Below are 27773 nucleotides of genomic sequence, written 5' to 3'. Positions count from 1 at the left end.
TTTTTTTTACAATGGGCGCAAGATATGATACAAACTAGTGATCATGGAACTATGTTTTCATGATGTGTGAACTGTTAATGCATTATGCAATGCGGAACGTGTTGTACAATGAATTACACAACAAAGGAAGATTGTACTGCCATAGTTCTGTAGTACCATACAAGATAATAGACTTCTGGGACTTAAAAGTGTTATTGGCTTTTAACTTACAGAATCAGAATTACAAGCATTAGGCCTTAAATACCACATGGTTAGGGAGAAGAAAAAGTCAATGAAGTATCAAAAAGTTGTTTATTTTGTGCAAGGTACTTTAAGTACAAGAGAGCATGACCACTCTTTATAAACATAATACATATTTACATACAATGAATCACACTTCACATATTCACATTATAAAATGTTTTTATAATTTATACATTACACATACAAAACATATACTGAGTTTTTCAGTTCTTATAAATACTGAAAATCCCTGAGATCTGTGGGACACGTAAGTAAACTGTCATAGTAAATTCACTTTGTTTTCCTTTCTATATGTATCTTGACTAGGAAGATTTCGACAGAACTTTGCTGGTTCTGTATTAAGTAAGGCCAATCAAACACGGCTTCAGATCACAACTGACGGAATGTAACAGCATCTATTCCATTATTAATACCAGTTAATATATTCAGCTTTTTCCTTGTGATCTGTAGCTCTGAAAAAAAAAACAACACATTTTTGTTAGGAACTTTCAGAAAAACCCCTATTCACCAGAATAGGGTGGGTCACCCCCCCCCCCCCCACACACACACACACACACACACACACACACACACACACTCACTCACTAACGAAGCAAGAATTTTTTCTTTGAAAAACTAACATATTTGTCTGCATTCTGTACCCTAAGTCACACTTATAGTTAAGATTACCAGTTTTAATTTCTGTGGCTGCTTTTGTGAAAGACACTAATTTCTCCTTTCTTCATTCTCAAATGATTTATCACAGCAAGGTATGCATGTTTTTGTTCGAAGACATTACCACAAAAAATACTGCAACAATGTCCTCTTTCTCAATATGTTGGCAGTGGAGGTCCACATTTGGCATTAAATAGATGTAACCCACCAAACATTGGATACTCCAAGAACAAAGAATATCTGCAGTCTGAAAAATGCTGTCCAAGTTCGTTTACAGTTTACAATTTTTTTATTGTGTCTTGACTCTTTACTAATAAGCAAACAAAATTTTTCGTATCAACCTTTGGTCAGATTCTGGTGCTATTGCTGTACTAAAACTTAAACAGAAAATGGTGCTGAAAAAGAAAGATATGAATCATGCCTGAAAATGTCTTCTGAAATAGTCACTGAAAAATCAATTATAAGTAATAATTACACACTGTAAGTGCAAAAACCAATCCACATGATTTGTCAGACACAGGAAGCTACAGTAAACAGTTCATATCTGCTATAGTTTTATACTGAATTCTGTTAGTAGTCAATAGAACAAGTGACAAGTCACAGGGGCACTTTTAATGAACAACTGTTTACTAAAAGTTAGTCTCAATAATTTATAAAAACAACGGAAACTCCTGGAAATACCATTACGTAAAATAAAGTAAATGAACTAACTCATCTTTAGCACATTGATGTGTGGTGCACAGACATATGTAACAGAGCACAGGGTTAACTGGTTTTTGAGCTCCGACTAACATAAGTATGATCATTCAAACATAACCCCACACACAACCTAACACATACTACCACAAGGACACTTACTATTAAGAACAGGAGTAGGATAAAGATCGGTTGTAATATCATCTGTATTTTACTGCAAATCTGGATTTCAGCTAACAGTGCAGCTATCATCAGTACATTATGGATAATAACGTAGACTCAGCACAGTTATAACACTTCTTACAATATAAATTTGCCACGCACAAACACCCATCAGGATTGATGATGACTGCCTTTGTATCGTAGGTTACATCATATTCAGGGGGCACCATAATTCCCATGGAAGGACATACCCGGTGTGAGAGACAAAAAGAGAATGTCTGCATGGGGGGAGTGGGAGGGGTAGGGGAAAGAAAGATTGGCATGCGAAGGCTGTACATTATCAAGCTTAACTCAGTGAATTGCTGTTTCAAATACTTCAAGTAGATAAATTTTCTTTCCTTTCTTAGCTACTTGTATCACCTCTAAATCCTTTGAGGGGGAAGGGGGGGGGGGATGGGCTATAGGATCAAGCATATTGGGTACAATAGCGGATATTTTTAATAACAATGTGGAAGAGAATGTTAGAAAATGTGAGCATTAATGGAAAGGGTAGCGACGTAAACACTATTTAGACAACATATTGTTGCTCATACATGGAACTCATAGGATGTAATAAAATAGTTGCTGCACACCAATTTATAAAGGAAGGCATTCTAATGAATGAAGGCATTAGTGTATCAATGAGTCCAGCAGATAGGTTAAATTAATTACTCTTTATAAAACAGATAGTAATAAATAACAACTACGATGTGAGTCAAACAAAGGAAAATACAGGATGGAATGTAACAATATTATGAAAAGGAAAGTTGCCACTCACCATATAGCAGAGATGCTGACTAGCATATGGCACAAAACAAAGACTGTCACAAATAAAGCTTTTGGTGCGCGTGCCATAAATGAACAACACGACGACATAAAACGTTCCGGAGATCGGCGACGGGAATCGATTGAATAGCTGGCCAAAGAAGAGAGACTGCAGCCTTGGCTGCAATATTGGCCGCCTCATTTCCACAGATACCAACGTGTCCCGGGAGCCAGAGGAACGCCACCAAGACGCGCCCCAGGTGGAGCAAGCGCAGACAGTCCTGAATCCGGTGGACCAGAGGGTGCACAGGGTAAAGAGCTTGGAGACTGAGGAGAGAGCTGAGAGAATCGGAGCAGATAACGTACTGTATCCGCTGATGGCGGCGGATGTAGTGGACAGCCCGGAGAACAGCGTAAAGCTCCGCAGTATAGACCGAACACTGGTCGGGAAGCCGAAAGTGATTTGGGGTGTCGCCAACAACATAGGCACTCCCTACACCTAATGATGTTTTCGAGCCATCGGTGTAAATAAATGTGGCTTCCGTCATTTGTGTACATAGAGCAGCAAATGCCCGACGATAAACAAGTGAAGGGGTACCATCCTTGGGAAATCGACAAAGGTCACGGAGCAGGCAGATCCGTGGACGGAGCCAAGGCGGTGCTGTACCCCAAGTTGTCAAGAAGGTTGTAGGAAAGCGGAAGGAAAGAGAATGGAGTAGTCGACGGAAGCAGACTCCCGGTGGTAGTAGGGAGGAGGGGCGGCCTGCATACCCTACATCAAAGGAGACGTCGAAAAATATGTCATGGGCTGGATTAGCAGGCATGGAAGACAGATGGCTGGCATAACGGCTCAGAAGGACTGTTCGCCAATTTGACAGCGGAGGTTCAGCAGTCTCAGCATAAAGGCTTTCCACAGGGCTGGTGTAAAAAGCTCCAGACACTAAACGTAATCCACGGTGGTGGATAGAGTCGAGACGCCGAAGAATAGACGGCCGAGCAGAGGAGTAGACTATGCTTCCATAGTCCAATTTCGAGCGCACTAAGGCGTGATAGAGGTGGAGAAGGACCACTCGGTCCGCTCCCCAGGAGGTACCATTCAGGACACGGAGGGTGTTGAGGGATCGCAGACAGTGAGCCGAAAGATACGAAATGTGGGAGGACCAGCATAGTTTTCTGTCAAACATAAGACCCAAGAATTTAGCGACGTCTGAAAACGGAAGGTTGACAGGTCCTAGATGTAAGGAGGGTGGAAGAAACTCCTTACGTCGCCAAAAATTAACACAAACGGTCTTACTGGGAGAAAAACGGAAGCCGGTTTCGATGCTCCAAGAGTGGAGGCGATCGAGACATCCTTGAAGACGTCGTTCAAGAAGGCTGGTCCGTTGAGAGCTGTAGTAGATTGCAAAATCGTCCACAAAGAGGGAGCCCGAGACATCAGGAAGGAGACAATCCATAATTGGATTGATGGCAATGGCAAACAGTACAACACTCGGCATGGAGCTCTGGGGTACCCCGTTTTCTTGGGAGAAAGTACGGGAGAGAGTAGTGTTCACCCGCACTCTAAATGTGCGCTCCGCCATAAATTCGCGAAGAAAAAGGGGCAGCCGACCTCGAAAGCCCCAAGAGAACAGTGTGTGGAGGATGTCTGTCCTTCAACAGGTATCGTGTGCTCTCTCCAGATCAAAAAATATTGCTACTGTTTGGCGTTTCCGGAGAAAATTTTTCATGATATAAGTGGAGAGAGCGACAAGATGGTCAACGGCAGAACGATGCTTTCGGAATCCGCATTGGACAGGTGTTAAAAGACTGCGGGACTCCAGCCACCACGCTAGACGGTAATTCACCATACGCTCCAAAACCTTACAGACACTACTCGTGAGAGAAATGGGGCAATAGCTAGAGGGGAGATGTTTGTCCTTTCCAGGTTTCGGAACGGGAACGACGATAGCTTCCCGCCATCGTCTGGGAAAAGTACTGTCGGTCCAAATTCGATTATAAAGGTGAAGGAGGTAATGCAGACTATGGGTTGATGAATGCAGCAACATTTGGACGTGGATACCATCCGGTCCTGGGGCAGAGGAGCGAGAAGAAGAGAGTGCATGTTGGAGTTCCCACATGGAGAAAACAGTATTATAGCTTTCGCGATTTTGAGAGGAGAAAGCTAGAGGTCGCACTTCCGCTGCACGTTTCTTCGGGAGAAACGCTGGCGGGTAATTGGAAGAGCTCGAAATCTCAGCAAAGTGCTGACCCAACGAGTTAGAAATTGCGATAGGGTCCACGAATGTATCATGCGCGACAGTGAGCCCAGAGACCGAGTCGTGGGTGTGAGTTGTGTTTGCGTGAACACACGTACGTGTGAGTGTGAGTGTGTTTTGCGCATTTCTGACCAAGCTTTATGTGAGACAGTTTTTTTGTTGTGCCTATATGTGAATCAGCATCTCTGCTCTAAGAAGAGTGGCAACTACTTTCCTTTTCATAATACAGGTATGATATAAGGATTGATGGCTATATTGATGGGTTTAAAGGGCCCACACTAAAAAGTCATCAGTCCCTTAATCCTTTGTGTGTTAAGCTGGGAATAGTCCCCAGAGAGGAGGGTCACAGAAGACATATCAATAATGGATCTGACTGTAACTGAGGAACAAGAAAGCCGAGAGAGAGAGAGAGAGAGAGAGAGAGAGAGAGAGAGAGAGAGAAAGAGAGAAAGAGAGAGAGAGAGGAGCAAACAGAAGTGAGAGAGAGAAGCAAACAGACAGAAGTGAGATAGGGGTAGAATGGTAAAATGGTAGAGTTGCTCAGTCCAGAAAGCAGCTGGAGACCCCTGGGACACATTACACACCTGAAGACACACCCTCTGCATCCGAGCAGTGCTTCCACACCCTCCATTATCATAAGAGAACTAGCTGACAATGAGTTCGTTTACCAACAACACATATAATTGAATACGACTGATGAGGCTAATGTGCCCTACATCACAGAGGAGTAAAAACCATTTAGATGGGTAAAACGTAAAACCAAAGCTGCTGATTTTGCACTGTCTGCCAGCAACAGAGGTGTCTTGTCAGCAATTTTAAAGTTTTGCTGGCCAAGTTCGGGTTGTCCAGAAGGATGTGGGCCACCATGAGATGGTCACCACACCAGTAGAGGGATGCTGTAGAGGAGAGGGTAGAGAAGACATGATTGTCAACTTTGTTATTTTAAGTGAAATGACATGTTGTATTATCTACTTTTTCGTAATACATTGGAAAATGCATGAAATTCTTTAAATACTGTTAGGTTCTCCTGTGAGACGTCAGATTATAATGTTAAAATGCCACAATATTTTGTCAATGCAACTAACTGATGTCTTCAGGTGCAGAGAACACACATCACAGGCTGTCACAGAAGCCTTCTATTTATCGCAGTAACTGAAGAACGTCACAGGCCTGAGAGAGCCAAATTTTTGTGCTCAATGGTGCAGATATGCAGATTGTTAGTGAGAGTGACAGCTGTGCCACCTTTCGGACAATGAACACCACCGCAGAGGCTGTCAGTCATACTTTGTGCTGCTGTCGGTTACCCCAGCACCCTCTGTCGGGAGCCACCTGCCAAAATGTGTGTCCGTGATAGTGTGAGCCTGTCATCATCACTGTCAACTGAATTTCTATGTCATCACTGCAGCATCCTCCCTTGTATGACCAACTGTTCTCCTTTGTGTTTGCTATGATTTTAACATGGCCAGCACTGTCTCCCATTCTGTTCCGAGTTGGAACCCTGTGTATCTGTGGAGCTAACTAGTCAAGTTGCTAGTTTCCACTGCTTCTTCAATAACACTGTCCCAGTACAAAGATGTTGACTATAGAATTTTGGTGTTTTTATATTCCATACAATGTCTTATACACTGAGGCAATGCTCTGCCACTGCAGATTTCTCTTGCTGATCCGGATGTGTGTTGTTGTTGTTGTTGTTGTTGTTGTGCAACACACGACATCTTGCAGCTACAGGGAATCTTACAGACACTAGGCCCTCTTAAACCACAAACATCTTTCACTGAGCCTGAAAGAGTTATGCATTTCATTCGCAGGCAATAGATGCATTTAACTTACTTTCTCCAATAATCTTCCTATTTTCAAGGAAACATGAGCAACATATAGCAAGACGACAATTCCTCTTTGTGTTTCACTTTCTTCCAGCTCCTCACTTTGCCTATCATACACCAGGCTGAAGGCATGGTGAATCTCCTGTTAAGAATATCCTTTCCTTAAAAATACAGTATGGAGGTGGCACAGTTCATCAGATAAGCTGTCTGCATTCAATATGGCTTATGCTCTGTGGACCAACATCGTAAGCACCCCACCTCTTTGTGCAGGACGGTGACAGCTTGTGGCCTGTAAGTGTACGTCTGTGTGCGTAGGTTTTTGGTGCACAGCATGATGGAGCCATCCTCTTTTCTCTGCACCATCACATCGAGGAACTGTAGTTCACCTTTTTTCTTCATCTCCATCATAAACTTTATGTCAGAATGAAAATAATTTAGTTGTTGCAAAAATGGATCAAGTGATGCAGTGCCATGAGGTCAGCTTACAAAGGTGTCATCCACATTTCTCCAAAAGCACTTCACTGACTAAACTGTTCTTTCCTCAAAATCTTCCCTAAAAAGATCTGCTACAATAGGTGACAAGGGACTACTCATTGTGACACTGTCAGTCTGTTAAAAGTATCGGTCATTGAATAAAAAGTAAGTCCAGGAGAGCATGTGCTTAAACAAATTAAGAAATTACCCTTCCACATTCTCACTAATGATCAACATTGATTCTGCAATGGCACTCCAGTGGAAAGTGAGACCACATCGAAAATAATGAGAATATCTGATGGTGCAAGTCACAAGTTCTTTGCCGATGGACTAAATCTTTTTAGTTGTGAATGTGATGCACACATTTTCCCACTAAAGTGCTCAACTGTGCTGCTAAATATTTAGCCAGATTGTATGTTGGCATCCCAATATTGCTAACTATTGATCACAAAGGCACAGTATCCTTGTGAATCTTAGGAGATCCATATAGTTGGGTGGGAAGGGTAGAGCGGGCGATCAGGTGTCCAAGTACAGAGCCTCTTAGTCATAACATCAACATCAAAGGCTGTGCTCTAGCTCTAAAGTTCTTAATTCTATTTTGGTTGTGAGGTCCTTGTTTACAAGACAATATGCATGGTTGTACAGTAACTGGTTCATTTTGCTTAAGTACATCTGTTTTGGAAGGATAACAGCTGCATTTTCTTTACCCACTGGTAACACTACAATGTTAGGAAACTCTCAAAGAGATTGAAACAATGACCTCTCTGCAGCCAAGATTATTTTTGGGCTATGGTGCCCATTTCAGGGCATGGCTCCAAGTTAACTGCCTAACTTCCTCAGCAGCTTTATTGGGCAGTTTAAAGATTCACTGTTCAACAGAGCTAATAATATTCAGAACTGGTTTGTCCTCTGAGTGGGCACAAAGCTCATCCCCTTCTCTACAACCAAAACCACCATGTCAGGTGGAGATTTGTCCATAGAACTGTACATGATCCACCTACAATCTTTGTCTGGTTTGGTTTTGGTTAGTGTACAAACTTTGTCATTTAACCTTTCTTTTTGCTGAAAATGGTCTCTAAAGAAATGAAAATTACCAATCTGACATGCGGTGTTGTGTTGTCAGTTCAAGTCCTAGAATGCTCACATGGTGCTCTCAACCCACCCACAAAAATCTTCTGAAAGTTTTGATGAAATATTCAGATGAAGGGCCAGTAGATCTCTGGATATGTAGTACAGTCCAACTAAGTTTGATGAACCCTCTCTCTCTTAACAGTATGTAGTTGGCTTTATTTTTTATTCTGTTGGGGGCTGCAGAGTCAAAGTGCATCACCTTCACGAAAGTTGGAATAATTTGAAAATTTCTTCAAAAGAACGTAAATGCACACATCAGTCTGATTTTCTTATTTCTAAGTTTATGAAACTTACTTCTTTCACCATCTCCTCCCCATAGAGGTATAGAATGTTTTGCTTGTGGTTTTCCCACTGGACTGGTAGTAAATATGGTTCACAGGTGAGATGCCTGATGATGTCGCGGAAATTCTAATGATGTTTCATGCCGCAAATACATTGCTCAGGCTGTGGCCAAAGTCTCCTATTTATGACAGTCAGAGAAGAAACTGCGCATGCGTGGATGCACGAAGTTTCAGTAACCAGTAACACAGATATGCAGATCAGTAGCAAGAGCAACAGCTACACCACCTGTCAGACGGCTGTCAATCATACTGTGTGCTGCCATCAGCCACCCCAGCACCCTCTGTTGGAAGGTGGTGGTTCTTGTTCGTTGTGATTTTAACATTGCCGACACTGAATCCCATGCCATGTTGAGTTGGTATCCTGTGTCACTTTCATGCAAATTAGTTTAGCTACAAATTTCTGCCACTTCCTTAATAACGCTTTCCCAGTACAGAGATGTCAACAATAGAATTTTGGTGCTTTCATACGCCATACAATGTCCTGAGGTAATGCTTGGCCACTGCAGATTTCTCTGGCAGTTCAGAAGTATGTGTCATAGATGTTCGACATATCTATCCACATCGGTGGGGCAAATTTGTCCATTGTATAACATCCAGCAGCTACAGTGAATATTATAGATGATTCTTAAACCAAGATCAAATTTCACTGTGCATAAAGGAGCTCCGAGTTTTGTTGGTAGGCAAACTATGCATTTAACTTTACATTTATCCAATAATCTTCTCATTTTCAAAGAAACACCACCAATGTGTGGCAAGACAACCATCCATCTTTGTTCTTAACTTTCTTTCAGCTCCTCACTTTGTCTAACATGGGCCAGGCATCGTAAGTCAGGACCAATCTCCTGTTCAGAATATCCATCCTCTGAGAGTATGGTAGAGACATGGCATAACTCATCAGATAAGCTATCTGCATCCCAAATGGCTCATGCTCCGAGGACAAATGTCCTAAGCACCCCACTTCATTGGGCAGGATGGTGGTAGCCTGCGGCCTGTAGGAATTTGGTTACGAATGGCAAGGACAGCACGGATATGTATTTCGGCAGGCGGCTAAAGGCAGAGTGTGCTGATGTGGCTGATGGCAGTGCTCAGTGTAACTGACAGCCTCTGCACAGATGTTCATTATCCGACAGGTGGCATAGCTGTCACTCTTGCTACTGGTCTGCACTATGGATTGCCGAAATTTGGCGTGTTCATGTCTGTGCAGTTTCTTCTCTGACTGTTATATAAGAGGCAGTGTGTTTGCTGCACCTGAAGATGTTTGTCAGTTGCACCAATGAAATGTTGTGGAATTTTCATGACATCTGAGGCCTCACCTGAGAACCACATTTACAACTAGTCCATTGAGAATGCTTCAAGGAACACATCCCGTACTTTCACAGGGAGAGATGGTGAAAAAAAGTGAGCCCGTTTGATAAACTTCGAAATGTGATGAGTAGGCTGCTGTAAGCACTTATGTCTTATTAAAATGTCAGTATCTTTGAATCATTGAGACTTTCGCAAAGGTTACTCATGCCTACTCATCATCACCAAATTCGTCCTAATTCACGGTACATGTAGGGCGTGGTGAGACATGAAAGCGCACCAAGTGGGAACTTCCGATGGCCAAGCGTTTAGGAAATAAAAGGAGTTTTGATACAGATCTATCACCATGTGAACCATATCAATTGTCCCTGTGACAGTGTATTTAGGAAGTGATGTTTGGCTCAAGGGTAAGAGATCGGATTCGCATGGAAAGGGTCGCAGGGTCGACTGCCCGGTGGCAAATATTTTTGTGCTCCTGAGCAATGCGTACACTACTGACATTACATTTACCTGCAACATCATAAATGTTATTTTATTAATTTATATATGCACAAAAAGTATAGGCATAGGAGGTAATCGATACTTCCATTCTTTTGCACTTTATCAATTACATGTACTGGGGTGATATTCATCAAAGAAACAGGGGAAGCAATAATTTTGACCACATCTTGTCCAAATAGATGTTTCATAAAATGGTTGACACAATGACTCTTGTTGATGGCCAAACTTTTAAATCTGCAATAATTTGCAGAAGGGTTGCACTTCTGTCACATTGAATGATTCTCTTCAGTCGTAATTGGTCCCGTTCTTGCAGGATCTTTTTCTGGGCAGCAGTGATGTCTGATATTTGATGTTTTACCGGGTTCCTGATATTCGCAGTACACTCATGAAATGGTCTTGTGGGGAAAATCCTCATTTCATCGCTACCTCTGAGATGCTGTGTCCCACCACTCATGCACAGACTGTAAAAGCACATTCAAACTCGCTTAAATCTTGGTAACCTACCATTGTAGCAGGACTAACCGATCTAACAACTGCACCAGACACTTGTTGTCATATATAGGTGCTGCCGATTTTGCAGGTTTACATATTTCTGTATTTGAATCTGTATGCCTGTACCAGTTTGTTTGGCACTTCAGTATAGATGTATGCATGGAGCCATCTGAGAGCTGGAGATCAAAGCCTAGAAAGGTGACTGGTTGTTGGGTTGTGAATTACCAGGTGTTGTCTGTTTGGGAGTAGGTGTTTACGTTATGGAGTAAAGAAAAAAGGCTATCCTTGCCAAAAGGATCATGAAAATGTCCTCAATGGATTGGAATCTCACCAACAGTTTTGAATGTTGACTGGATAAACACTATTCCCCCAGATCGCCCGTAAATAAGATAGCATAGAATAGTGCCATGCAAATACCCATTGCAGTACCATGGATTTGTTCATATATTTGGACTTCAAATGTAATTTAATTGTGGGTCATGATGTTTTTCGCCAGGAATATTAGGAAAGTGGTGGTGGATTTATCAGGATGACACTGGGAACAGGTATCGTTTTGTTCAATGGCTGCAAGGCCATCACCTTAGGGGTGTTGGTCTACGAGGACATCACTTTCAAAGTTACCAACCAAGACCCTACTGATAAAGTAAGACGCTTTGGAAAGATGGTGAAGGAACTGAACAGTGTCTTGGATGTGGAATGGCATGTAATGGATTCAGTCTACATAAGCAGCCACAATGGAATGATCAGTAGGTAGACCTGAGGTGGTTGGGTTTGTGCAATTTGGGAGTGGGTGAAAGGTAGGTTGCTGGTGTGAGGGGGAAGAATATTTCAGGTATCAGGTTTTGGAAGGGACCTAACACCTTGAGGAGATGCTGAAGGTCATATTGGACTTACGAGATCATGGTCCTAACGTTTGTAAGCAGATGTGTCAAAGTTGGCAGGGACCCTAAGCCAACATGACAATGATTCATGATCATAGTGTTGGAGCCTTTGACTATTTCCCATCATGCTCTGATAAGAGAAATATCCTACCCAAACCACCCAAAGAAACATTCCAACACATACCCAAACTACAGGATATCCTTGTCTATCTATTCCAGTCCTGCACACAATGAGTCATTCCCTTGAGGACTACCCAGGGGCAATAGAAGTCTCATAAATCCACTCACGAACTCATGCTGTGGTCAAGTCACAGGCATTTCTTACCAAATAAAAGGCAGGGACACATGTAAAAGTGGCCATATTATACATCAGCTATGCTGCAATTACTGTCCAGCAATCTATGTAGGTCTCTCCCCCACTCCCCACACAACTGTTTTAATCTTTCTGTGTAGCCTCCACGCCATCTGCCTTCGCAAGCCTGTGTTGCACTATCCTGCTACCTTCTCCGAGCCTCACACATCCTCCTCTATCCTCTCCCCTTTGATGTGGTGGTGTTGACCTATCTCCTCAAACGACCTGGAATAGGATCCACAGCTTTCTGGAGAAAGTTGTCTGGGATGTTGTTGAGAATTCCCAAATCCATGCTTCCAGTTCGTCCAATGTACAGGTTTTCACCCAGTACATCTCCTCTGTGAGCCCCATAAAAAAAGTGTCACAGGATGACAGGTCGGGCTTCTTGCAGGCCATTCAGGAGGTCCACGTCTCCACAGCCAACATCCTGGAAACTTCTCACCCAACCAGTTCCGCACGACACTTGCAAAATGAGGCAGTGCACCGTCTTGCTTGAAGATAATGTTGTTGGTATTTTCCCATCCAGATACCATGAGCCAAACATAATCCTGAAGCAGTTGAAGGCAGTGTTCCCCATTCATTGTGTAATTTAGCAGCTATGGACCGATGACATTTGAAGCAGTTGTTGCGGGAGTAGTTGTATTTACTTGATTGCAACATAAAAACACACCGTAACTCGTACAACTCCTTTACTAGAAAATTAAACAACAGAACAGCAAAAAACAAATGAGGAAACATAAGTAAGAGATGGTGCCAGAGATAATAATTACAAATGGCAATCACTCGCACACAGCATTACACTGCACATAACATTGCACTTCAGCACTTCCCCCTTAGTGTCAACAGTACTTTCTGTTGAAACGGACATGTCGTCCAGACCAGGTTACAACGGGTCATGCACAGGCTTCTGAGGGTGCTTTGAAGGTAGCCTCCGACATCCGTTGAGGCTGACCTGTGACGTGCAGTGGAGTGGCTGGAGCATAGGTCACGTTATTAGTGCAAGTAGATGTGTCCGTACCAGTGTAGCGAGAGCAGAAAGCTTGTTTGAGTCTGTCGACGGAGACTGTGATGGGTGTACCCATTACATCAACATTGACTGTCTTGTCCTCCCTACTGATGACACTATACGGTCTATCATAGAGTGGCTGCAGTGACTTGCATACTGCGTCATGCCATAAGAAGACATAATGGCATTCCCACAGCTCGTCAAACATAAATGAGCGACAGGTCTGCTGATACCTTGCTGTAGTTGCCAGATATGTGTATGCAGCTTTTGCACAAAATCTGAAGTGTCAATGCTGTTGTCTGGCACATTAGCAAAGAACTCGCCGAGAAGTCGTATCGGCTGGCCATAAACAAGTTCTGCAGTCGTGGCATTCACATCATCTTTCAGCGACACGCGGTGACCCAGGAGGATACTGAACAACGTCTCTGTCCTCCACTACAAGTCATGACACTGAAGCAACACTTTCAGTTGGCCGTGCATGCGTTCAAATAAACCATTTGCTGATGAGTGGTAAGCTGTAGTTCTAATGCGTCTTGTACCCAGTAGTATGAAGAGTGCTTTGAACAAATACGACTCAAACTGTCTTCCTTGGTCTGTTGTGGTTCGTAACGGCACTCTGAAGAATGCAGTCGCGACAGTTTCGGCGGTGACGTTGGCGATCGGGAACACCTCGGGCTAGCATGTAAAACAATTCCAATGGTGGAAGAGGTCCAACTAGGTCTAGATGGACATGATCAAATCTCTCAAAACAGTATTGCTTGCAATCTTTGTCCATGTGTAGCCAGACGAAAGCTCACTTCACCAAGTTGGTAGTGGCTCGTATACCATTGTGAGTTAGGGCGAAATGGAACATGGGAGATGCGCAACGCGGCTGATGCGGATGTTCATATTTAATGCGACACGTCACGATACAGAGCATCAGTGATGGTCGAATTTCACGTTAGTTACCGTCTGACATCACATCGGGGTCACCAATTTTGCAGGACTAGTTGTATTTACTTAAATGCAACATAAAAACACACCACAACTCATACGACTCCTTTCTAGAAAATTAAACAACAGAAAATCATAAAAACAAATGAGGAAACGTAAGTCAGAAGCTGTGCCGGAGATGATAATTACAAATGGCAATCACTCGCACACAGCATTACACTACACGTAACACTGCACTTCACAATTAACCACCTCCACAGTCACTTTTGGATGAGAATGCATCTTCTCCAGTGTAATTCCAGGATTCTGTGCTGTCCAGTAAAGGCAACTGTCCCAATTGACAAAACCTCCCATATGGAATATGGCCTAATCACTACAGAGGATGTTGTGAAGCAATTGAGGCCAATCTTTATGCCAACCCATCAACTTCCACATAGTCCATTCTTCAATCACAGTCTTCCGGTGTCAGTTGCTCCACTAAGTGAGATTTCCATGTTCGAAAGTTTAATTCTTTGTGCAACAGCATGCCGTGCGAGTTCACCCTCATGAGCTGCCAGATGTGTTTATTTCCCTGGGCTATGACTGAACATTTTTCTGCACAATTGTCACATTCTTAGGACAGCAAGATGCAGATGGACAACCTATTTTTACTGCATCCTTTACCAAACCTGTGGTCATTAGCTTCGTGAGACATTTCTTTGCTGGATGAATTGTGTCATTCCTCCCCTTCACCATATACCACTTTCCCTGTACAAGAACGTACTAATTTAGCACCCCATAGCATGAAGCAGCCTCTGCTCATTCTCAACTGTAAGGCAATCTGCCATCTTTGTTGTTGTTGTCGTCGAGTGAACAGTCTCTTGCCGCCACAATCTGCACTACGCAGGATGAAAAGTCACTTCACTATCATATTTAACGTTCTGTATGTTTGCACTATTTCCAATGTTATTCCATCAACATTGGAAACTGAACAGCCATTTAAAGCTCAAAAGCTGGTTAATGCTGCATTATGTTACATATGTCCATATGCACACAGTCTGCTGAAGGAGAGTGATTTCGTTTCCTCTCCTTTGTTTTTGTGTATGAGTCTCAGTGGTTTGGTATTTAAGGTTACTACAAAAATAGTAACATAAATGGTGATTAAGCTGCATGGCTATTTCTTACCTCTTCAGCAACTTTAATTAAGCTTTCCATCATGGACTTTCCAGTCTGTTCCACCATTTTATACAAATATCCATTCTTGTTTTGTAGTAACCTGTGTGGGTGATCATATTCCTGAAAAATAAGTATAAATCAAATTTAGTTGTTATTTGCAGCAAATAAAATTTTAAACAGTAGTTATTGCAAACTAAAATAATACCCTTTTTTCTATGTAACACAGAAGATAGTGCTCCTAGAAGTATTAAAGGAGAGTTACGATCATGTCAGACTTTTTTCTGCTTTAATTAGCAAAATTAATGACTGGTTTTTGTGTGTGTGAGAGTGGAGAGGAGTGGAGAGTGTTACTAAACATTTCCTTCAGTTTGTGGTGGAAAGATTTGCTAGTGTGCAGTAGACAGTGAAAGAGAGTGACTGTCTGGTTCAGCCAACAGTAACACTGGGCAAAACATCTAGGCAGTCAGTAAATTGATTAAATAAATTCTCTCTTCCCCCTCCCCTCCATCACCACCAGGCACTCCCTCTCATTCAATCCTATTCAAAAAGAAGGGTACCCAGAACAGTAAGAGATTGAAAACTCATGCTGGGCAATGTAATGAACCAAATGGATCACATTTTGAATAAATGGATAGTCAGTACTCAAACATTTGAAATTTTTTGTTGTTGTTGTTGTTTTTGACCAGGAACTTACAGACTGCATTGCATCTATTTCCGACACTATGACTTAACTGTTGTCACTCCTATAATGCTCTTCTGGTGAGATCCAGTTTTAACCTTATGCAAGCATAAAGTAAATAGGGAAAATCTTGACTGACAGTTTATCTCATTCCTAGAACTATTCAGAGGTCTAGCAGAGTCATTGGCACCATCTGGCATGCTGTGGTATTATTAAAAGGTTTGATCCAGTATTTGTGTCCAACAAACATTTGTTATCACTCAGCCTTAGCAGCACAAAAAGAAGTATTCAGCCTCAAATAATCTCTAACCACTTATCACATGAAACAAAAACAAAACTGAAGGGATCTTAATATTAATGTAAAGTCTTATACAGGATCAGCATGTTGCTATTTTATTACAGTACTTCATGAAGAAATTAAATGAGACAATTCAAAAACCAACTGTGTGTAAATTATCTTCACTTATAACAAAAAATTAAGGTTTAAAGATTTTTCTTACCACTACAATCCCTGCATCCATCACCAACACTTTGTCACTGTCCATTACTGTATGTAGCCTATGGGCAATTGTCAATACTGTGCAATCATTAAACTTCTGCCTTATGGTTTTCTGGATCAGAGTGTCGGTCCTACATAGTGTGTAAGAAAAAAGGAAACAAAATTAAAGACATACTGCTACTTTTTTTGTCAGATTATGTCAAAACCAAACATAAAATCTTAATAAATGTAAAAAAAACTAAGATTTCACTCAAGAAATAAATTACACATCAGATTAAGAAGAAACAGAGAGCTTTACTTAGAAAATAATTTTTCTTCATAATTTTTTTTAAAATTATGAACTTCATTTTGTGTGTCTCTTTATAGATACACAGATGAATGAAACTGCTTAGCACAAACTGATGGACAAGGAAACAAAATTTGACAGATCACTGAAAGGCTTACTGCAAATCTGACAGGCAAAATGCCATTTAAAGTAATATTTCATAAAAAGTACATTCTAAAATTTAATTCATGCCATAAATATAGCAGGAACTATATATTTAGAAGGTAAAGGAACTTCAGGGCTATCACCCTTCCTCTTTCTACCATCTAAAATCAATAGTTTTACTTCCCGGTACCTGAAGATACAGAGCTAATTCAGAAATGATCTGAGCTATCTATTTCAAGTACAGTATATCTTACACATGCAGAATGCACTAATTATATATGAAGCCACACCTTAAATTCCTACACTTATGGTTATCCCATGCACGTGACAAGAACAATGCACACATTACGTAACAGTGAGAAGAATTAGATGCCATCTTTAGTCGAATAGTTTTTTCGTACCTTGTCAATTCCTCGTTAAGTTCAACTGAAACATGTAGCAACAATTCTAGTTACAGAAGACCTACACAGTGAAAAAACTAGGAAGTCAATTTTCCTTTTCTAACTTATAAGAAGTTTTGAGGGGCGGGGGGGGGGGGGGGGGAGAGGGGGGGAGAGGGAGAGAGAGAGGGAGAGAGGGAGAGGGAGAGAGAGAGAGAGAGAGAGAGAGAGAGAGAGAGAGAGAGAGAGAGAGAGAGAGAGAGAGAGAGAGAGAGAGAGGTGGGGGGGGAGAGAGAGGGAGGGAGAGGGAGAGGGGAGAGAGAGAGAGAGAGAGAGAGGGAGAGAGAGAGAGAGAGAGAGAGGGAGAGAGAGAGAGGGAGAGGGAGAGAGAGAGAGAGAGAGGGAGAGAGAGGGAGAGAGAGAGAGGGAGAGAGAGAGGGGGGGGGAGGGAGAGGGAGAGGGAGAGAGAGAGGGAGAGGGAGAGAGAGAGGGAGAGGGAGAGAGGGAGGGAGAGAGAGGGGGGGAGAGGGGGAGGAGAGAGGGAGAGAGGGAGGGGGGAGAGAGAGGGGGGGGGAAGGAGGGGAGGGAGAGAGAGAGAGAGAGAGAGAGAGAGAGAGAGAGAGAGAGAGAGAGAGAGAGAGAGAGAGAACGAACTTAGTCTGTGCACATAACTCAGCATCACAATATAAAAAAGTTCATTTTAACGTATTTATGCTGGATTTTCAACAGAGGCTGAGTGAGAAAAATACGGACCCAAAATAAGGAGGAATTGTGTTCCACATGCAAGAAACTGTACACCTACTTTTGCTACCATATTCAACTGCATAAAAGCAGTGATTCTTAAGCTTCTACCGGCATTTGCCAACCACATGGGCAAAAGAGTAGACTTGTTCCTCTGAGCTTCTGCTACAGAATGGTCGCTACTGGTACTGTTTGTAGTAACAACCACAATATTTCAGAATGACAGGGTATAGTGAATCAATGAAGGATCCAATGTATGTCAACCAATCAAGTACTCATACTTTCCATCACATGACTGTGTGACTAAATGAGGGGGAAGGAGAGAGCCATGGTGGGGGTGGGGAGGCGGGTGTTTACAACTAGTAACACCATATGAATGGTTCTAATACAAATGGATGTCAGGAAAAAAATCCTGGAAAATCCAGGATAAAATATAACGATATAAAGAAAGGATAGCTGCTACTCTCTGTTTAGTGCAGATGCTGAGTCACAGAAAGGCGCAACAAGGAGACTATCAGAGTGTTAGCTTTTGGACAGTCTTTTTGTTGTGTCTTTCTGTGACTCTACACCAAAATCTGTTGTAGGAGACAAATTGGGTATGTGGCAGTCGGTTCCTGATTGCTCAGTACAGATGGTTTAGTATCTAAGACTGGGAAACAGTACACCATTTCATGTTCACATTTTTGTTGATGCATTTTAAATAATTACCACTCTAATGGGATACAACAATATGAGGTATGACAACAGCAGATTTTCACCTGTCTTTGGTAAGAGAACTTTTAGAAACTTATGCATCAGAATGAAGAGCTGGAATAGCAAGGTACACTCTTGCTGAGAATCCTCCACTAAATGCCAGTGTACAGTTTAAGAACTCTAAATTCGGTGAACTTCTAGGAAACCACAGTTGTTACTGAAAAGAGTACTGAGAGACAAAATACAAACACAAAATATGTATTGTGCCATTTTGTGTGGTACCTGTTCAACCTGTTCAGAGACTTATCTCACAAACAGTTGCTTACCAACAGGGACTGCACAGGAAAGATTAAATTAAACTGGCAATTCTTCTAGTACTCATTTGAAAATGTGTATAAAAATGAAAGAAACTTAGAATAAATTTTGAAATTGTCAGTATTGGGTTGCAGATCGAAGAAGAGAATGTGAAATTCATCCCCTCATTACCAGATTAGGTGTAAATAATTCAGTGATCAGTGTGTCATACAGTAAGTACACTAGTATAAGTAAGAGTGTTTGATAAAGAGAAGTTGGCTTTTTGTGAAAAATACAGTTGTCCTAAATGTTTTACCTTCCAGTGTTTACAAACAATGGAAAAATGTATTCAGAACTGTGATTATGGTTAGACTGCAGATGCACAATTTATAAGTGATGAATAAACCTGGATTTCCCACTTTACGAGAATGGTCGCCTTAACCTCTTTGGCTATCTGAGTGTGCTTCCAGGGCTGACACAAACTTCCACATGTCCCCAAATGTTCACATGTTGTTTTCCCACAGTTGATGTGCTTCCTGCACATGTAGAGACTTTATTATCATTATTGTTACACCCTGCTTAGGCTTGTAATAGTATTTTGCAATGCGTCATGCATGCAAGTCTGAAGGACACGGTGTAGAACATTGTAAAACACAGAAAATCCAAATAGTATTACATGCCTAGACAGGCCACAAAAATAATGACAAAGTCTCTCCCTGTGCGAGAATCACAACAACTGTGCAGGTGCAGGATGTGAACACTCAGTGACACGTGGACATTTGGATCAGTCCTGGAGGTGTGCGTGGCTAGCTGAAATGGTTACACCAACCATTGATGTCAAGCGGGAAATCCAGGTTTGGCACAAATTTTCATTTGTCACTTATAAACTCTGCAGCTACAGTCTGAACTTATTCACAATTCTGAATATATTTCTTTCATTTCATATAGCTGTAGAGTGTAGCAGTGTCCTGGTCCTTCAGACAGAATGCACTTTTAATTTAATTTTTTTCCTCTTGCTAAAAATGCAAAATCTTGAGCAACAGACATTGAACAACATCATAATAATGTAACAAAGATTTTTTAAACAGAGTAGCTATCTTATTGTGTACACTTCTTTTACCTGGTTAGTGACCTAGACTACTTGTAGAGTGCTTAAAATGTAAGATCATTGCAAAAATCTGGAATTGGCTCTTTTGAATTATCTTTCAGCAGAGATGGGACTTACCATGATTTACATATGTCAATTATATCAAGGATTTAATCAACTGAGCTTAATGATTTAGAGATGGGTTTTGAATTTAATAAAACTGCTACGTTTCTTATTAACAGGAAAAATCTTACCTCTTCCCCAGAATATTCTGACCACAAAAGCCACTATACCCATTTTCAAATACATGAAACATTTTAGATTGTTTTACATTCATATGTACAGTAATTCTTATTATGGTGGAAACGAGAGAGAGAGAGAGAGAGAGAGAGAGAGAGAGAGATAGTGTGTGGTTTTTTTTTTTTTTTTTTTAAGGATTGCTCTGAACACTAGCAAGTTTTCTTTCTTTTTGTGTGTGCTTATCGATAACTCAACACTTTCACTTACAGTTTCAGCTAGGAAGCACATGATAACACCCAATCATCTTGACCATGAATAGGGATTCCATTCTGGGTGATAGTCTGACAACTGAAGGAAATACTAGTTCATTTGTTTTTATTGTTGAATTTAACTGTTGATCAGAGTTGACAAACATAAAATCAAAAATAACTGACTACTTTGTCTCATATCTTAAGACTTCATTTTAACACCTGACTTCATATGATAAATGGAAATGTAGGTTTAATTTTGTTAGCTGCTGGTAAAGGCAGCATGTGTGACAAATAATATGATGGTCAAGCTTGGACTTGTTTCCTATGTAGCGTAAAATAGATTTATGCCTAATCTTAATTTTTGTGCTAGCAGAGGAACTGCATGGATGTAACAGCATGCTATTAACTTGACCTGAAACACTGTGTAATGTTCCTTTAGATATTCGGAAATACTGAGGTATGGTACAATTACTTTTTTCTCTGTACTATAAGGAGCAGTTGAATGAAAATGAGGCAAATCAAACAAAAAGAAGTAAACTGATTATTATTTCTCAAGTAATCATCATGAGTGTTAATACATTCATACCATCGTGATACAAGCAATCACAGCCTTCATGGAAAAATGTCATTGGTTGCCTACAGAAACCTGACTGTACCTAAGTGTGCACCTCTTCATTCAAAGCAAATCTACAGCAACAAATGTCTTTTTTGGGGGCTCCAAAAATATAAAACATGCATGAAGAGAGGTCAGGATTGTATGGGGGACATGCAAGGATTTCACAGTGAAACTTCAGCAGTGTAGTCTAAACAACCTTGAAAACATGTGGGTGGGCATTTTGTTGGCAGCGTGTTTCAATTACAGTGCAGAAGTTTCGCTGGAAAGATCTTACACATCCTCCACAAAGTTCCTGTCTCTCTCTCTCCTTGCAATTTCCATATTTTTGGAGCCTGGAAGAAAGATATTCATGGCTACTGATTTGCTTCAGATGATGAGGTGCATGACCTGTTATGGCACAATACTGATTCCATTGGCAACTGCAAACATTTTCCCAGGAAGGCATTGAAGGTCTTTTCTCGCAAAGGAATACACACTTTAACAGTTATGTCAATTACTTTTGAAATAATAAACAGTTTTTTTTTTCTTCATTTGTATCAGTTTCATTTGACTGTCCCCCTTATACATGTAAACAATAACTGCTTATTCTGTGTAATATTGTGTTTTTGTTACATGTGATTCTGGAAATGAAAGTAAGGGTGAACATGAATGCCAGCATGGAGACTATTACTGCCAAATAACTCAAAGAGAAGTTCAACAAGGTAAATGAATTGTCATCAACAATGCCTCATTCTCTCACTTTACAAAATATTGTGGAAATGTCAGGGATTTAATTCAGGGCATTGATATCTAGTCTGGTGTACAGGAGGGGTATGTCATCACCTGGTGTCCCTTTACCAAAGCAAACACAGGTAACTAAAAATGTCTTCCAACATCCTGACTCAACCAGCATGTAGGTCAAATGCAACTGCACTTTTGGGTAAAGCAAGCTCTGTCAAAAAAATTCATGCTACACTGATAACCTTAAATATTTATCTTGCATTTACTCTGCCATATCATTATTTTTTTTAATATGAGCAATCATGTAATCCAATAAGGTTTGTGCCCATGTAACATTGTGTCCTGAACTTTGCTACACTAGATTTGTTTAAGCTCCTGTCATATAGAATAGCCATTGGGGAAAATATTTTAAGTGATCTGTATACAACTGTATGTTATGTTGCTTTCACATCTGATCATTATGTTAAATGGGTTTACCATAATAATGGTAATGACATTCTGAATTGTAATTAACAGCAGAAACTTTAATATGATTCGCAGTTTGTGCACCAAGATTATGTACATACTTTGGGTCCACATTGGCCGTTGCTTCATCCATCACAAGGATTTTGTTCTTTCTTATAATGGCTCTTGCCAAACACACCAATTGTCGTTGTCCCACACTGAAATTTGTGCCCCCCTCGGACATTTTTGAATTTAAGCCAGCTGTCAAGTCCTCAACAGCTTCTTTCAGTTCCACCTGCAGAAAGTTTTAACTTGAGTTAAAATATAAATAATGCCATAAATAATAATTAAATGCAAAAATGTAACCCAACAGATTTGAAAATTTTTGCAAAAGAAAAAGTAGTAGTCCTGTGAAATTTAAAACTCTTCTGATACATACATTTCTCCATAAAATTTTGGTTGAATTGTCAGATGTTGATAATTTGTCACAATACTTGAATGTATAGTGTTCTAGCTGTCTTTAGGTGTTCACTGGCCAAAGTACACTTTGCTCTCCTATTTATGACCCTTCTAGTGCATGTATGGTGCACATAATTGTCACTGTTCATGTACTAATTGATCGCATGCTAAACGTCTGTGCGCTGCACTGCTATAAACGTCTGTGCACTGCTCCGAGCATCCTCCATGGGGAAAGCTTGGCTCATCAATTTTTGATCAACTCTCTTCACATGAAAAAACTGCATAATGATGCTGGCTGCACAGTATGCAAAGTTTTTCTGTGACAAGGTTCCATGCAGTATCTAACAGGAAACACCCAACCCGATTGATAAAGGCCCCATACAGTCTTATTTGCAATATTGATGACATTTGATTTATTTTAAATGATTCATGATACAGTCATTCCAAAAGTTTAGTAAGGGCCACGATTTCTGTTTCACTGTACTTCAATGAATGACTAGTAAAAATGCAGTGTTTAGCAACAGCAGATTTCCTGACCTGGAGGAAGCAAGCATGCTGCTGGTGTTCCATAATGCATTGCTGAACGTCTCACACTGTGTGCTCTTTATGAGATTTGCCACACTTGCGCAGAATCCTATAAACAACTGCCTTTTGCAGCTCCAAGTCAACTTTTATTGATGCCAGAAGCACAAAGGTTTTTGTTGGGAGATGAAAGATCACTTTAACCTTATGATTTCATAGTACTCTCTATTTTCACAGTTCCAATATATGGCATGTAAGCTATTATCTTGAAGGCCTCATCCTCTTCCTTGGCCACTGTTTATATATCTGGAGTACTCCGTATATGTTGAGATGAATATCCACTTTCCAGAAAAACAGTCTGGGGGCGTTCAAACTGTTCCTACTGGCTATTGACATTTGAGATGGTTTGGATTCACAGAATCTAGGTCTTCTGGACACCCATTGTGCCAGATGGTGATGACTAGTAGCTTGCAAATAAAGGTCTGTATGTTTTAGAACTTCATCATAATAAAACATTGGAAATTTATCAATTGATATGTCAGTTTCCAATTATGTACTGCATGAAAACCTGTAATAATAGAACTTCGTGATTTAGACATCTGACAGCTTCAGGGTTTTATCAAGTGAAAACAAGCAATCCAATATCAACGTCTTGAGATTACACCTCAGAGGTATTTGGAGCAATACACAAACCTTCAGCAGAAGTGCATGAGCTTAAACACACCACATGCACAGTGGCAACAGTGAGCATCACACTTGCACCAAGGGGGTCTGAAATAAGGAAGTTAGAGTACTTTCACCAATATAGACAAATCTGGCCACAAGAGTCTGCTCTGAAATATCATTGCAGTATGTTACTGACATCTGATTGTTTGATCTATTTTTCATCTTCAGAGTGAAGTATTCACTCTGCAGAAGACTGTGCACTGATATGAAACTTCCTGTCAGAAAACTGTATGCCAGACCAGTCTCATTTTGTGGGCAATGCTCTCTGAACTGATCTACCCAAGCACGACTCACAATCTGTCTCACAGCTTTACTTGGCAGAGCACTTGCCCATGAAAGGCAAAGGACCCGACTGAGTATGGTCTGCTGTGCAGTTTTAATATGCCAGGAAGTTTCATATTTTCCACCTAACTGATACAAGTAACAAGTAATTCTAATGATTAACAAAGTCACCAAAGTTATCAGAAGTAGTAATATGCTTGAGTGACATCAGAGGAGATAGTTAAGCCAGCACGACTTTTTGAACAGAAACAGTGTATGCCAATATATCAATTTTCAGTTTCACATCTTATAGAAACAAATATTTCTTGCTGCCCCCCTACACATCATGTTAATTATAATTCAAAAACACATTTCCGAAATATTTCATTTTCTGTCTGAGCACCTATCTAAAGCTTATAGATATCCTATCTACACAGCACTTCATTTACCTCTTCAAGAGCTTTCCACAATACATGATCAGGATGTTCATCAAATGGGTCCAAGTTTTTACGCATTGTTCCCGAGAAGAGAACTGGTTCTTGAGGAATAATAGAAACTTTGCTACGCAAATCATGCAATCCAATTGTAGCAGTGTCGATCTTATCTATAATAATAGATCCCTCAATATCAGCCAGCCTAAACAGTGATGCTATTAAAGACGACTTTCCTGCTCCAGTGCGGCCCACAATGCCCACCTGAAAACATACACAAAATTTGTCAGAAACTTAAATCATCAGTTTTCTATTTCAAAACAACTACAGAATATAAAAAACACAGCTGAAAACTCAGTTGAGAAACTTCAGGCTATAAAAGTCATTCAATCTATTTCTGTCATTTTTTAAAAAAGTATGTATTATATCCCTCTGGCAGGTGCATCTTAAATACTAAACTTATTATTTACGAGGCTACCATTCCTGGTACAATATTAAGAAAAGGATTTCATCTTTGCAGAATGGTCTGCCACATTTTATGAATACAGAAAGTAGTTCTTTTTAAATACATCAAAAAAAATTTTTTGCTTAAAATTTCTAACGGATGTTTTTTTTTTTTTAATTTTTTTTTTATTGTAACTTTCATCCCAAGCTCATCAGCAACTTCACTATCAAGTTACAAGATGATTGGTGAAAAAGTGTCTCCAAAACCGTTCACAGCTGGGAAAAAAATAGACAATATCGTGGCCAATGTGGCAGCAAGTAATTTCAACAACAGCCTTAGCAGGTATTATCGAAATTATGAATGTGCTCAAACTTGAGTTCCAACCAGCCTGTTACAACCTGTGTGCTTTAGCAGACAGAAAGTGCACCGATCAAACAAAGCAGTGGATGACAGAAGTAGCCAAACAGACCCACAGGGCCACCATGGCCACAAAGAAGATGGTGGAGGGCCTCCTTTTTGATCTGAAAGGATTGTTTTATAGTCCATGGATCATTAATTAAAGGTAGGTTTAAGGTAACTACAAAAAACTCTGTCCGAACAGGCCTTCGAAAGCCCAACAGTACTGACCGACAGCTGTCTCATCCTCTGCCAATAGGCGTCACTAGATACGGATACGGAGCAACATGTCATCAGCACACCACTCTCCTGACCGTTGTCAGTTTTCATGACCAGAGCCACTACTTCTCATTCAAGTAGCTCCTCAATTTGCCTCACAAAGGCTGAGTGTATCTCATTTGCCAGCAGTGCTCAGCAGATCAGATGGTCACCCATCCAAGTTCTTGCCAAGCATGACAGCACTTAACTTCGGTGATCTTATGGGAACTGGTATTACCATTGCGGCAAGGCTGTTGGGAACTACAAAAAATAAAACTCAAAACTTTGAACATGTTTTTCAGAAAATCATTTTTAAAATTGGCAGCAAAATAACTTCAGAGCACTACATACAATTTGGATTGTAATTTGATGCCAACATTCTAAATTGAATTCTCTGTCAGCATACACAGCCATTTTGCACATCTTCAAAATTCTATTTTCAGTTTGGTATTTTATCTATCCTCAGCAACTCTAACATACATAACAAAGTAATAAGCAACTACTTCCTTAGTGCTCTTCTCCAGAAGAGAGAGATATAACCTTCTGAAGAAGGGCACTAAGTGCATGAAACCAGTAAAGAAATTAAATTTCTTTGATGCAATCTTTTTTGGTGCACACTTTTGTGTATTTTTTTCTTTTTTTGGGGGGGGGGGGGGGGGGGCAAAAAATTTATGTTTTGTTCAACACATCACCATTCTGTTAGAGCTTAATATTTTTCAATCATTGCATGTTTGCTATAGAAGATATATTGAAAATGACATATAAAGTTATTTTGTTACAGGTCCAATAGGGGGGCTTCAGGAATTCCAGTTTTAAGTGGTCCTTCCACTTTGTGCTGAAGTTAAAGGGAGCACCCGATATTATTTTCCTTGAAAAAACATAATGAAAACCACTTTTTTTCATGTACTGAAAGAGGATTACTCCCCCCCCCCCCCCCAAATGATTAATATAGAATGTTTAAGGATGCTAATCATTATAATATTATTTCACACTACATAGAAAATGAAAGTAAAGGGGAAAAATGGTTGAAGTGACTGCTTAGAGTCTTTTTACTAACTATAGCACATATGACAGCTAGTTTGTTATTTGCATGTTCCACGAGTCATAACTGTGACAAAGTTCCTAGCATATTAAAACTGTAAGGCAGACTGGGACTTGAACCTGGGAACATTGCCTTTTGCTTGCAAGTGCTCTACTGACTGAGCTGTCCAAGCATGACTCACAACCCATTCTCACAGTGATCAACAATGTAAGCTTTCATGGTTGGTAGTGACATCACCTTAAATTCTGGGCTATTAAGCCATAGTTGATGTATTAAACTTTCTCCTAAGATTTCCTCTCAAACTGCATGAGACATCTTCAGAGGTTCACTATTTTACCTCAGAACGTGTCCCCCGCACATGGAGAGGAAATGTTAGGAGAAAGTTTTATACATCGACCATGGCCTAATAGCCCAAAAGTTTTAAATGGTGCCAACCTCACAGCTTTACTTCCCCCCAATACCCCATATATCCTACATTGCAGACTTCACAGAAGTTGTCTTGCATATTTTGCCAGGCTACCACTCCTGGAAGAAAGGATACTGTGGACACACACAACCACAGCCTAGTGGATTGTTTCCAGAATGAATTTTCACTCTGAATTTTGGAAGGTAGGAGATAAGAGGCTGGCAGAAATAAATTTGTGAGGATGGGTCTTCAGTTGTGCTTCGATACCTCAGTAAAGCACATTTCTACAAAAGGCAAAGTTCCCTGGTTCAAGTCCTGGTCACAGTACACAGTTTAAGTCCGCCAAGAAGTCTCAAATCAGTGCACAATCTGCTGATAATTTTGGATAATTATAACCTCCAACTATGATGAACAACAATCTGTTTAAAAAAAGTTTAGTACTATTTCTCAGCAAAAAAATTTGGAATATTTGTTACACAACTGTCGCAAGGATTGTTTCCCTTTTTTAAATTTATGCACATGAAAAAAAGAGGAGATCTGCTGTTCAT

The 27773-nt window shown here is 40.6% G+C and overlaps 1 protein-coding gene across 4 annotated transcripts in view; it reads right to left on the bottom strand.

Moving 5' to 3' along the window:
- Positions 1–277: 277 nt before the first annotated feature.
- The window catches only part of LOC126162585 (probable multidrug resistance-associated protein lethal(2)03659), a 280738-nt gene continuing 253242 nt past the window's right edge, over positions 278–27773 (bottom strand). For all 4 annotated transcript variants that reach the window (XM_049919181.1, XM_049919183.1, XM_049919184.1 and 1 more), the window contains 5 exons: positions 24697–24942; positions 22402–22574; positions 16385–16514; positions 15215–15325; positions 278–695 (listed from right to left, as the gene is read on the bottom strand). In XM_049919181.1, coding sequence (XP_049775138.1) covers positions 669–695; positions 15215–15325; positions 16385–16514; positions 22402–22574; positions 24697–24942 — 687 coding nt within the window. In that variant the 3' untranslated portion in view covers positions 278–668. The remainder of the gene's footprint in view (positions 696–15214; positions 15326–16384; positions 16515–22401; positions 22575–24696; positions 24943–27773) is intronic.

Source organism: Schistocerca cancellata, chromosome 2 (genome assembly GCF_023864275.1).
Source record: "Schistocerca cancellata isolate TAMUIC-IGC-003103 chromosome 2, iqSchCanc2.1, whole genome shotgun sequence".
Lineage (NCBI taxonomy): Eukaryota > Metazoa > Arthropoda > Insecta > Orthoptera > Acrididae > Schistocerca > Schistocerca cancellata.
Note: the sequence above shows the minus strand (reverse complement) of the source record. Positions and strands in the feature narration are given on the sequence as shown.